The sequence below is a fragment of the Bombina bombina genome, chromosome 9 (genome assembly GCF_027579735.1).
Source record: "Bombina bombina isolate aBomBom1 chromosome 9, aBomBom1.pri, whole genome shotgun sequence".
In the NCBI taxonomy this organism is placed as follows: domain Eukaryota; kingdom Metazoa; phylum Chordata; class Amphibia; order Anura; family Bombinatoridae; genus Bombina; species Bombina bombina.
This window is the reverse complement of record NC_069507.1, coordinates 65,709,341-65,723,172: the sequence shown is the minus strand read 5'-3', so window position 1 is coordinate 65,723,172 and position 13,832 is coordinate 65,709,341. Positions and strand designations below refer to the sequence as shown.

Genomic DNA, 13,832 nt, shown 5'->3' with positions numbered 1-13,832 from the left:
CTGACCCTGCCCAATGACAGTCCAGCGCCGAAATACCAGGCAATTCTTCTCTTAACAAGGGAAGCAACAACCCCAGACGATCGTTTCGGCCTCCTATGGGCCTCGTCAGTGAGGTGCAGTTGTATTTCTCTAAGGGCAAGTGTGCATGGAGTCCACGTCTGGTTTCCCTATTACTCTTAGGGTGACCCAAGAGCAATTTGCATAAAATTCAAAAGAGAGAGAACAGCACTCCATGAGATAGAACAGAAGCTGGAATAACTTCCATGCATGTTCATTTTTATTGTAACTCCTCAGGGTGCACGTTCTTTTTGCACACTATGCCCCTTCACAGAGAAAAAATATCCTGAAGTATATCAGTCTGACCCTGCCCAATGACAGTCCAGCGCCGAAATACCAGAAAATTCTTCTCTGAACAAGGGAAGCAACAACCCCAGACAATCGTTTCGGCCTCCTATGGGCCTCATCAGTGAGGTGCAGTTGTATCTCTCTAAGGGCAAGTGTGCATGGAGTCCACGTCTGGTTTCCCCATTACTCTTAGGGTGACCCAAGAGCGATTTGCATAAAATTCAAAAGAGAGAGAACAGCACTCCATGAGATAGAACAGAAGCTGGAATAACTTCCATGCATGTTCATTTTTATTGTAACTCCTCAGGGTGCACGTTCTTTTTGCACACTATGCTCCTTCACAGAGAAAAAATATCCTGAAGCATATCAGTCTGACCCTGCCCAATGACAGTCCAGCGCCAAAATACCAGTCAATTCTTCTCTGAACAAGGGAAGCAACAACCCCAGAAGATCGTTTCGGCCTCCTATGGGCCTCGTCAGTGAGGTGCAGTTGTATCTCTCTAAGGGCAAGTGTGCATGGAGTCCACGTCTGGTTTCCCCATTACTCTTAGGGTGACCCAAGAGCAATTCGCATAAAATTCGAAAGAGAGAGAACAGCACTCCATGAGATAGAACAGAAGCTGGAATAACTTCCATGCATGTTCATTTTTATTGTAACTCCTCAGGGTGCATGTTCTTTTTGCACACTATGCCCCTTCACAGAGAAAAAATATCCTGAAGCATATCAGTCTGACCCTGCCCAATGACAGTCCAGCGCCGAAATACCAGGCAATTCTTCTCTGAACAAGGGAAGCAACAACCCCAGACGATCGTTTCGGCCTCCTATGGGCCTTGTCAGTGAGGTGCAGTTGTATCTCTCTAAGGGCAAGTGTGCATGGAGTCCACGTCTGGTTTCCCCATTACTCTTAGGGTGACCCAAGAGCAATTTGCATAAAATTCAAAAGAGAGAGAACAGCACTCCATGAGATAGAACAGAAGCTGGAATAACTTCCATGCATGTTCATTTTTATTGTAACTCCTCAGGGTGCACATTCTTTTTGCACACTATGCCCCTTCACAGAGAAAAAATATCCTGAAGCATATCAGTCTGACCCTGCCCAATGACAGTCCAGCGCCGAAATACCAGGCAATTCTTCTCTGAACAAGGGAAGCAACAACCCCAGATGATCGTTTCGGCCTCCTATGGGCCTCGTCAGTGAGGTGCAGTTGTATCTCTCTAAGGGCAAGTGTGCATGTTCTCTGTGAAGGGGCATAGTGTGCAAAAAGAACGAGCACCCTGAGGAATTCAATAAAAATGAACATGCATGGAAGTTATTCCAGCTTCTGTTCTATCTCATGGAGTGCTGTTCTTTCTCTTTCGATTTTTATGCAAATTGCTCTTGGGTCACCCTAAGAGTAATGGGGAAACCAGACGTGGACTCCATGCACACTTGCCCTTAGAGAGATACAACTGCACCTCACTGATGAGGCCCATAGGAAGCCAAAACGATTGTCTGTGATTGTTGCTTCCCTCGTTCAGAGAAGAATTGCCTGGTATTTCGGCGCCGGACTGTCATTGGGCAGGGTCAGACTGATACGCTTCAGGAGAACGTGCACCCTGAGGAGTTACAATAAAAATGAACATGCATGGAAGTTATTCCAGCTTCTATTCTATCTCATGGAGTGCTGTTCTTTCTCTTTCGGTTAATAAGTTTATGTAGGTGGTGGCGGGAGCGGCAGATTAGGGGTTAATAACTTTTATTTAGGTTTCGGGACGGAAGAGTAGGGGTTAATAAGTATAATGAAGGTGTTGGGGCAGCAGATTAGGGGTGTTTAGACTTGGGGTACATGTTAGGGTGTTAGGTGCAAACATAAAATTTGTTCTTCCATAGGAATCAATGGGGTGTCGGGCAGCAGCAAACATAAGCTTTCGCTGCTTTCAGATTCCCATCGATTCCTATGGCATATACGCTGGGCCAGAATAGTGGCGAGCGTACCTGGTAGATATTTGTTAACTATCAAAAGTAGTCAGATAGTGCCGAATTTGCATTCGGAACATCTGTAGTGACGTAAGCATCGATCTGTGTCAGACTGAGACCGGCGGATCATATGTTACGTCACAAATTTCTACTTTTGCCGGTCTGTATGATTTGATAAATAAGGGGAATCAGGCTCGCCACAATTACGCTGTGTAATTCCAGCGTATTTGCAGTTGACGGCTTGATAAATAGGCCTCATAGTGTGGTCTTGGGGCTGTCGGTGAAACCCGCACCGTAACAGCCCAGGAAACAGCTGCAGAAGTTAAATAATCACGTCTATCTTGCTGTGTTACAGTTGAATGTCTGTTTAGAACCGTATCTGTCTTATGAGATCTCCTATATATGATATGAAGTGTTGAAATATCTTATATTCTTTAATATACTGATTTACAGGATTAACCTGTAGCAAGTGCTGACATCAGTGTTTCATATTGCTGTGATTATACACTCAGCCAGTCTCACTAACCACTTACAAAGCACTCGTAATACACAATCTTTAGGACTACTCTTATTATATAAGCTGGGTCAACAAAAGAGAATTAAAGGGACACTGAACCCAAAAAAATTTCTTTTGTGATTCAGATAGAGCATGCAATTTTAAGCAACTTTCTAATTTACTCCTATTATCAATTTTTCTTTGTTCTCTTGCTATCTTTATTTGAAAAAGAAGTAATCTAAGCTAAGGAGCCAGCCACTTTTAGGTTCAGCACCGTGGACACCACTTGTTTATTGGTGGATGAATTTATCCACCAATCAGCAAGAACAACAAAGTTTGTTCACCAAAAATGGGCCGGCATCTAAACTTACATTCTTGCTTTTCAAATAAAGATTCCAAGAGAATGAAGAAAAATGGATAATAGGAGTAAATTAGAAAGTAGCTTAAAATTGCATGCTCTATCTGAATCACAAAAGAAAAAAATTGGGTTCAGGGTCCCTTTAAGGTTAATTCCAGGCTGATGCATAGGAATATAAAACATTGTATGAGCCTGAGTTCCCAACCTCAAAATATAAGAGATAACAAATAGACATTTTCATTTTAAATAACAATGTACACCATGAATTAAGAATATAGAACATTTTATTTTCAAAGTATAAACATTCTTTAAAGTATCACGTTGTCACTTTTTGTCCCACAAGTTAACTGTACAGGTTTCATGTAAAAACAAATATGAGAGCCCTAGTATAAGATTTCTTGATGGCGTAAAGTTCTTCATCAGATACACAGACAAAGCAATGAAATCCACTTTGAGCACCTTATTAAATTAATCATTACATATTCACATTTCTGAAGCTCATTTGGGCCGTTCTTTGTCTTCATCGTTCTACTACATCAACTTTGTTCCATTCACACAAATATTTCTAGAACCAATAACACATAGACATTGTGATGTTCAACAATATGATCATTTCTAGGTAACTGGACTTTGTTTTTGTCTGTAAGAGCAGTGATTAACTTTCAGATATCAATGTCCAGAGGTAATAAAAAGCATAAATCATCCCTGGATATCAAAAACAAACAGATTCCACCACTGTTTAGCCATCAAGGTACCAGCTGGTAATCACACCTCGTTCATCACCAACGAAGAGTTTGGAGAAGTTCCTACAAAACAAATGACAGTATTAGCACGTGCGCTAACAAGGGGCTTCAGAAAGTTATCACAGTAGAAAGAAATGTTCCCTTTTTTAAATATTCTTTATTATTAGAAAGGAAACATTTTATAAAAGTAACCACATTATGTAATTTCTTACAGTGTATCAGAAGATAATTCAAGTCCAAACATTTTTTTTTTATATACAAAATACTAAATAACATAATACTCATTACATAAACTGCAATATCGGAATAATATATTGATTCCAATGAGTGAACCTGATTCCATAAATGACATTTTAAAAGTAAGGGGGAGATCGCTGCATACTAAAAAAAAAAAAAGATAAATATGGTTCTTTTTTTAATGAGTCTGTACAGCCTACAGTTTATGCCATCTATGTTATATCGTTTAAGAACAATACATCTGTGTATCTCTATGAAGCAAGAACGTAGTGAGAATCTGACAATTGCTTGTTTTGTAAATTATTCTGTAAGCAAATTGCTTTGATTGGCACAGTACACATGAGGAAATTACTGAATACTGCATATTTTGTACATCAGTTGATAAAGCTATAAGTGATTTTGAGTGCTCTAGTTAAAGGGACAGTCTACCATAGAATTGTTATTGTTTTAAAAGATAGATAATCCCTTTATTACCCATTCCCCAGTTTTGCATAACCAACACAGTTATATTAGTATACTTTTTACCTCTGTGCTTACCTTGTATCTAGGAACCTTCTTCCAGCCCCCTGATCACATGACTGTGACTATTTATTATTATCTATTGTCTTAAATTTAGCATTGTTTTGTGCTAAATCTTAAATATCCCCCTGTGCCTGAACACAGTGTTATCTATATAGCCCACGTGTACTTTCTGTCTCTTTGTGTTGAAAAGAGATTTAAAAAGCATGTGATAAGAGGCAGCCCTCAAAGGCTTAGAAATTAGCATATGAGCCTACCTAGGTTTAGTTTAAACTAAGAATACCAAGAGAAAAAAGCAAATTTGATGATAAAAGTAAATTGGAAAGTTGATTAAAATTAATAATGAAAGTTTAATTTATACTAGACTGTCCCTTTAAGCAATAAGAAGGACCATTTCATGAGTTTCAGAGAGTAGTAGATTTACTCTTAACTAGGCCTGTGCATCCAGATAATTCGTTATGATCTGAATGCGGAATAAGGTGTCTGCTCACGGCATTCGGCTATTTTTGGAGTCACATTTATTCTTGTGAAAGTGAAACAAACTAAGTTCTGTGCAAATCCGGATCTTAGTGTGTTTCACTTTCACAAGAATAAATGTGGCTTCGAAAAGAGACAAATGCCGCGAGCGGCTGCCTTCTTCCACATTCGGATTATAACACATGATCCAGATGCACACAGTGCAAATGGTTTAGTGAAGAGAAAATACAGTGCAAATAGCTCATTTACTTTTATTTTGACTTTCAAAATTGCTGCATTTGACTGTTGAAATTTCCACTTATACTGAGAATTTCAAATATTGCAGTATTGGCTATAAAAATGCCATGTGTGCAAAGGGCAGCAGCAGACATCAACCTCCTAGTGGGGTGTGGGGGGTGGGGGGGTGAGACAAATAGAGCCCAGCCCTTTTGAAAGAGTTTTCCTGCAGTAGCTTTAAAGGGACTTTGTACACTCAAATTTTCTTTGTATAAATGTTTTGTAGATGATCCATTTATATAGCCAATCTGGTAGGTTTTTGTAACATGGTATAGTTTTGCTTATTTTTTATAATATTGTGCTGATTTTCAGACTGCTAACCAGTGCCAGGTGTTATACACGCGTTTACAGACTCCTAACCTAAAGTTATTAACCCCTATTCCGCCGCTCCCCGACATCACCACCACAAAATAAAGTTATTAACCCCTAAACCTCTGGCCTCCCACATCACCGCCACTAAATAAACCTATTAACCCCTAAACCGACAGCCTCCCACATCGCAAAAAACTAAATTAAACTATTAACCCCTAAACCCCGCCTTTGAGTGCTGGATTGACGTTGCGTTACAGGCTAAAATGCTTGCGGTATAGCTATACCGACAAGACTCGTAATGGCTGTGTTTCCGTTTTTTATGCTGAAATGGTCATTTTTTCAGCGCTAAAACCGGAACGCAAAACTTGTAATCCAGGTGTAGGTATCTTTTCAACAAAGAATATCATGAGAAGAAAGCAAATTTAATAATAAAAATGAATTGGAAAGTTTTTTTTTTTTTAAATTACAGTATATGTTCGGTCTGAACCACAAAAGATACATTTTGGGTTTCATATCCCTTTAAGGTCGCTAATCTTTATTTTTGGCAATAAGATCTCCATTTTTTATTTGTGTCGTTGGGGGATATTTTGGTTTTGGCAATTAGGTGGGAGATAAATCAAATTATTTAAATGATCCTGCTTTGTTGAATTGGTGGTGTGATATCTTTATGTAGGAAGCACATTGAAGGAACAAGATTATCTGTTTTAAAGACGTTCAGATTTGTATTATTTGTTTTATAAAGTTGAGAATAACCTACTTATGGGGAAAAAACAAACAATGCAGATGGTCAAAGCAGTTATTTTACCTTATTTTGCTCCATTGGTTATTTTTCCCCCTGAGATCTCTATTTATACCCAACTGACTCTTGTCTTGACTGAGTCACACTGGAGGAAGGGACATGGGGGCCGATTTATCATTTGTCGGATGGACATGATCCGCTGTAGCAGATCATGCCTGCCCGACATCAATAAATGCCGACAGCATATGCTGTCGGCATTTAACATTGCACAAGCAGTTCTGGTGTACTGCTTGTGCAATGCCACCCCCTGCAGACTGGCCGCTAGCAGGGGGTGTCAACCCGATCGTATTCGATCCGGCGGCTTGATGTCTGCAGCCTCAGAGGCAGTGGACCAGTTAAGGAGCAGCTGTTTTAAGACCGCTGCTTCTTAAAGTCAATGTAAATTTTGATGCTAAAGTGCCCAGTTTTTAAAAATTTGATTAAAAACAGGGGCACTTTAATTCATCAATATATATATTTCACTCGTGTTGTGAAAAAATACTTACCTTTTAAACTTGACAGCTGCTCCAGCTTCCTCCACCCGTTGCAAAGCCTCTTCCTGGGTCTAAAATGAGGAATCTGGCTTCCTTCAATCACGGCGTTAAATCAGACACTGATTCCCCCAGGGGGGAAGCCGTGATTGGAGGATTACCTATCCATCATTTCTGACATCAGAAATGGCTTGCGACGACCGGAGGAAGCTGGAGCTGCTGTCAAGTTTAAAAGGTAAGTTTTTTTTTCACAACACGAGTGAAATGTAAATTTTGATGAATTAAAGTGCCCCTGTTTTTAATAAAAAAATTTAAAAACCGGGCTCTTTAGCATCAAAATTTACATTCACTTTAGCTGCTGTTTCCAGCGAACCTAAAGGCTCACACAGAAGCAACTGCACTGGGGCCGATTGACCGTTTGGTAAACTGGATATTTTAAATTGCGGTTGTTTTACATCTAAGTTTACTATACTGTGTATGTTACTATAGATACAAATCCCCAAATCCGGAATTCCAAAATCCAAACTTATTCTGAATCTTTTTAATTAATATTTTTTTTAAATAAAATTATCAAAAATTTTTAAAAAAATTCCCTGCCTATAAGTCACAGTTTTCTCTGCATTTGTCTTTGGTTTGGTTATTGTGATCTAAAATGCAAATAATAGTCTATATTTAAAAGAACAACTATTACCTTTCTGAGCCAATTGGCAGCTAGCAGGGGGTGTCAATCATCCTGATTGTATCGGATCTGGATGATTTCAGTCCGCCACAAAGTTAAGGAGCAGCGTTTTCTTATCTTACATTTCTAATGGACCAGAAATGATGGGGCGTTGATGTAGCATCCGCTGTTTGTTAAATTGACCCCTTGGTCTCATCCCCTCTCCAAACTGTCCCATTTTACAGATGTAAATATTAAAAAATCCAAACCTTTTCCAGTCCCAAGCAATCTGGATAAAGGGTTTTCTATCTGTAATTTTATGCAATATTCATCTGTAGTGAAAACTGTTAACTTAGGAAGACAGCAGCAAAATAAGGGTGTCTTATTGTATTTAATTTGAAATCCTTAAGGCATGCTCCCTTTTGTGCATAGACACATTTTTCAGGAGGGCACTATTGTTTTCAGTAGTACCCTTTGTATAAGCTTCGCCCACCTCCTGTTGAAAGCAATGGGTGTAAATGAGAGTCTCACCTGGATACAGTCAGAGCAGTTACTGGTGCAGGAAGCTGCTTTCCTGTAGCTGGAACATTTGTAGACAGCTGATGAAACATATGGAGCGATGTGCCCAACTTCTCACCTGCAGGAGATTTATCTTTCAGTATCATACTCAGCAACTGCATTATTTCTAAATGATTTACCCCAGCAAATAGTAAAACGGGTATTAAACTTAAAAATTCTATCATACATATGAGTGAGCAATAATTAAACATGTTACAAATAAAATGCAATAATCATAAAATACTCATTGGTTGATAAGGACAAACCCCATAGGTCTACTGGCAGACAGATACATTCCTCCACATCACAACAAAACAGAATACACTCCTCCACAAGCAGCACAACAACTTATGGACATTTGCCTTTCTAACATGTTTCCTCTAACCATAATAGCCTAGATTACAAGTGAAGAACAAAAATATTAGCGCTACTGTGCATTAACACTCGAGCGCAATCATTAACACTTCTAGTTTTGTGTTTATAACTTATGTTTTATAGCTCAATTGGCACACTAACATCTACATGTTGGATAGTGCTGGTATGCGCTAAATGCCTCACATTTGTTTGGGGGGTGGCCTAGTAAAGTAAAGATGTCAGATATCGCTCAAGCACTAAGCTGATGGTGCGTGAAGCTGAGGGTGTTCAGATTGAGTGTTTTTCTTTGCGAAATGTAGATAATATACCATGCGCTATTGATCGAACACCACTTGTAACCTAGCCCAATATGTGTATAATGTTCCAAAAATATATGACCTTTGTTTCCTAGAATTCTCTCTTTACAACGTTGCTTCAGTTCATTGAGGTTTGTGGGCATTTATTTATGCACCGCTCTCTTAAGGTCCCACCACAGCATTTCAATCAGGTTGAGGTCTGGACTTTGACTGGGCCATTGAAACACCTTGATTCTTTTAATTTTCAGCCATTCTGTTGTAAATTTGCTGGTGTGCTTGGGATCATTGTCCTGTTGCATGACCCAATTTCAGCCAAGCTTTAGCTGTCGGACAGATGGCCTCACATTTGCCTATAGAATACTTGGGTATACAGAGGATTTCACGGGCAATTCAATGACTGTAAGGTGCCCAGGTCCTATGGCTTCAAAACAAGCCCAAATAATTACCTCTCCACCACCGTGCTTGACAGTTGGTATGAGGTGTTTGTGCTGATATGCTGTGTTTGCTTTTCGCCAAACGTGGCGCTGTGCATTATGGCCAAACATCTCAATTTTGGACTCGTCTATCCAAAGAACATTGTTCCAGAAGTCTTGTGGTTTGTTCAGATGCAACTTTGAAATCCTAAGCCGTGCTGTCATGTTCTTTTTAGAGAGAAGATGCTTTCTCCTGGCAACCCTTCTATATAAACCATACTTGTTCAGTCTTTTTCTAATTGTATTGTCATGAACTTTTAACATTTAACATGCTAACTGAGGCCTGAAGAGTCTGACTGTGGGGTGAATTTGCTGGGATGTCCACTCCTGGGAAGATTGGCAACTGTCTTGAATGTTTTCCACTTGTGAATAATCTTTCTCACTGTAGAATGATGGACTTTAAATTGTTTGGAAACGGCCTTATAACCCTTCCCAGGTTGATAGACAGCAACAATTGCTCCTCTAAGATCATTGCTGATGTCTTTCCTCCTTGGCATTGTGTTAACACACACCTGAATGCTCCAGACCAGCAAACTGCTAAACCTTTGGTTTTTACAGAGGTGGTCACGCTTGCTGATGATCAATTAATCAAGGGCATTTGATTAGCGGCACCTGGCTGCTACTTAGCCTCTTAATTCCTATGGAAGCAGTAAGGGTGTACTTAGTTTTTCACACATGACCTCCATTTTAGCTTTATTTTTGTTAAATAAATCATGACACAGTGTAATATGTCATGTGTTTTTGTTCATCTGAGGTTGTATTTATCTTATTTTAAGACCTGCTAAGGACCAGATGATTGTTATTATGTCCTGATACGTAAAACCATAGAATTCAAAGAGGGTGTATTTTCTTTTTCACATGGAACAATCAAGCAGCTCTCAAACCCAGCAGAGGGAAGTGAATGGTGACACATAGTTGTGTAAAGATTAGATATGTGCATTTGGATCCTTTGTGAGGATCCGAATGCGGCAGTAGTTGGCCCCTTGTGTCGTTCAAATCTTTTCATAGCCGGATTGATTTTAGTGATAAAATCCCCACACTAAGATCTCTGCAAATCCAGATCTTCGTGTGGTGATCTTTCACAAGAATAAATATGGCTATGAAAAGATCCAAACGGCACAAGCGACCACCTGCTTCTGCATTCGGATCCTCAAAATGAAGCATGCTCCCATTCCTTATTATAACTGGTGAACCGTGATTGGACAAAAACAAATGTCCATCACGGTGTGGGAAAACCCTATGGGCAGTCGTGTGCAGAGGGGACAACAAGCAACAGGGCAATTTAAGAGCATCCTTGCAAAACTACCATATAGTTTTCCAGACATTGCACTTAATCTACCTAGGTATTCTCTTCAACAAAGAATGAAGTAAATTTGATAATAGAAGTAACTTAGAAACTTTTTTTAAAATCTGAGAAGGATCCCAGATTATTGACAAGTATGAAACAAACCCACATAAAAAGCTTGTTGTTAATTTGATTTATGCTCTTTGCATTTATACATGTGAAGTTTCTTATTTTGATCACATAAGCTCATCGGTTTGGTTGTCCTTTCATATTTGCAAATATTTTTTTTAGTTAATTCATGTCACTTGGTCTTGTCCACTGACAATAACGCTGGGAATATGGCAATAAAATTATCCATTTCCTTACTGATTTATAAGAATACAGATATCTGCCAACTATGTGTAGAATTTGAAATACGTATGTTTGTTTCTGACTTAGAGATAATCAAAACTTAACCAGATGGAACGTGAAAAACCACACTGACACTTACAAGAGGCTCTGCTCAGGAAATTCTCTAAAAAAAGGAAGCTGTCCTTGCCCTAAATTGGGCTAGATTACGAGCGGTGTGCTAACAGTTGCGCACAAGTGAAAAGGGGTTTATCGCAGCTCTTTGAGCGTGTCGGAAGTAGAAAGAAGTCGGGTTAGGGTTACCTCAAAACTCTAGTTAACTGTTTGCTAGACAAAAAAGTTCTATAAAACACATCAAAAATACATTTGAAAGTGCAGCTAAAGCAGCAGAAAGTGTTTAACTGTGTATATAATGTAAATATTTACACATTAAAATGTTCTTTACATAGGGGAATATGTTCTACGTATTTTTTAAATAGATCAAATCATGTTTCCAATAGAGCACCCTTGGGATGTGGCGGAATTGGAGATTTGTATCATAGATGTGCAGCTGAGAAATCTGCAGTATATACCAGCCACTTTATTAGGTACACCTGCTCAATTGCTTGGTAACACAAATTGCTAATCAGCCAATCACATGGCATCAACTCAATGCATTTAGGAATCTAAACGTGGTGCGAGACGACAATAGAAGATTGGTAAAACGTTGCCTGGTGTTAGGAGTCTCGATTTCAGCTGCGACATTCAGATGGTAGGGTCAAAATTTGGCGTAAACAACATGAAAGCATGGATCCATCCTACCTTGTATCAACGGTTCAGGCTGGTGGTGTAATGGTGTGGGGGATATTTTCTTGGCACACTTTGAGCCCCTTAGTACCAATTGAGCATCTTTTGAATGCCACGGCCTACCTGACTATTGTTGCTTACCATGTCCATCCCTTTATGACTACAGTGTACCTATCTTCTGATGGCTACTTCCAGCAGGATAATGCACCATGTCACAAAGCTCAAATCATCTCAAACTGGTTTCTTAAACATGGCAATGGCCCAAAGTTATCAAGGTGTGTCGGACCTGATCCGACAGTGCGGATCAGGTCCGAGAGACCTCGCTGAATACGTCGAGCAATACGCCGTATTCATCATTGCACCAGCAGCTCACAAGAGCTTCTGGTGCAACGCCGCCCCCTGCAGACTCACGGCCAATAGGCCGCCAGCAGGGGGGTGTCAATCAACTCGATCGTACTCGATCGGGTTGATTTCCGGCGATGTCTGTCCGCCTGCTCAGAGCAGGCGGACAGGTTATGGAGCAGCGGTCTTTGTGACCGCTGCTTCATAACTGCTGTTTCTGGTGAGTCTTCAGACTCGCCAGAAAAAGGGGCTTGATAACTAGAGGCCAATGAGTTCACTGTACTCTAATGGCTTCCAAAGTCACCAGATCTCAATCCAATAGAGCACCTTTTGGATGTGGCGGAATTGGAGATTCGCATCATGGATGTGCAGCCGAGAAATCTGTAGTAACTGTATGATGCTATCATGTCAATATGGAGAAAAATCTCTGAGAAATGTTTCCAACACCTTGTTGAATCTATGCCACGAAGAATTAAGGCAGTTCTGAAGGCAAAAGGGGGTCCAACCAGGTACTAGCAAGTACCTAATAAAGTGGTCGGTGAGTGTGTATATATATATATATATATATCATTTTGTTTACCAAAAAAACATCAGATATATATAGAATAAGAACACATACAACATATTCTGCTATGTGAAGAACATTGGGATGTGAGATATTGATATTTCCTATCAGGTAATGCGTTAACGCTTTTGCAATATTCAAAGTAATGCTTTTTGCGTGCGTCTAATTAGTGCTTATACGAAAACTTTTTTACTTTCAACTTGTAATACACACGCAACCCAAAATGTGCAAAAACCTTACTTCTAGTGGAGTATACTTTGAATTTTGTATTATAAATAAGAATTTTACAGTGCTTTTTGTATGAGCTGTGTAGTTTTATTAAGATTACTACTATGTTCCTTAAATATTTTTTTCCTGCATAATTCCAATATGAATTTAAATTTTTCTAGAAAATACAATTTTTGCAGAACAATTTTGTTACGATTTTAATGTGATTAAAAAAATACAATTTGCATTTTAATATTTCATTTATTACTTTCATATGATTTTTAAATTATATATTTTTAATGAGTCCTGTTGTAATGTAAGCGTCACCGTCACATATTTAAGGGTAGGGACCGCCCCTTTTTGAGAAACACTGTTTTGCCTTCAGATAATTATGACAGGCGCTTCATAGTACTGGAGAGCTTTAGAGAATTTCTGCCCTTAGGGCCCGATGATCAAAAAGCAACCAGTATGGAAAAAATCCCAAAGAATATTTGGTGGCATTTTTTATTATTATAGGGACATGAAGCCCCAGATTTTTCTTTCATGACTCAGATAGCACAAGCAATTTTACTAATTTACTTCTAATATCAAATTGTATTTGTTCTCTTAGTATCTTTTGTTGAAAAACACGGACATAAACTGAGAACGTGCACGTGTCTGCAGCACTATACGGAAGCAGTTTTGGAAGAATGTTATCCATTTCCTAGAGCACTAAATGGCAGCACTATTTCCTGCAATATAGTGCTATAAACACCAACCTAGGTATCTCTTCAACAAACAATAACATGGGAACAAAGCAAACTTGATAATAGAAGTCAATTGGAAACTTTTTAAAACGGTATGCTTTGTCTGAATTACAAAAGAAAATGTTTGGGTTTCATATCACTTTGATCCATTGCTGATTTAACTTATAGACCTATCAGAGCTAAAAGATTCAGGGACGTATTTG

The 13,832-nt window shown here is 39.1% G+C and overlaps 1 protein-coding gene across 2 annotated transcripts in view; it reads right to left on the bottom strand.

The window, feature by feature from the left end:
* Positions 1-3,423: 3,423 nt before the first annotated feature.
* Positions 3,424-13,832, bottom strand: part of WDFY4 (WDFY family member 4) — a 598,790-nt gene continuing 588,381 nt past the window's right edge. For both annotated transcript variants that reach the window (XM_053692180.1, XM_053692181.1), the window contains exons 61-62: positions 8,180-8,285; positions 3,424-3,963 (exon numbers count right to left, since the gene is read on the bottom strand). In XM_053692180.1, coding sequence (XP_053548155.1) covers positions 3,897-3,963; positions 8,180-8,285 — 173 coding nt within the window. In that variant the 3' untranslated portion in view covers positions 3,424-3,896. The remainder of the gene's footprint in view (positions 3,964-8,179; positions 8,286-13,832) is intronic.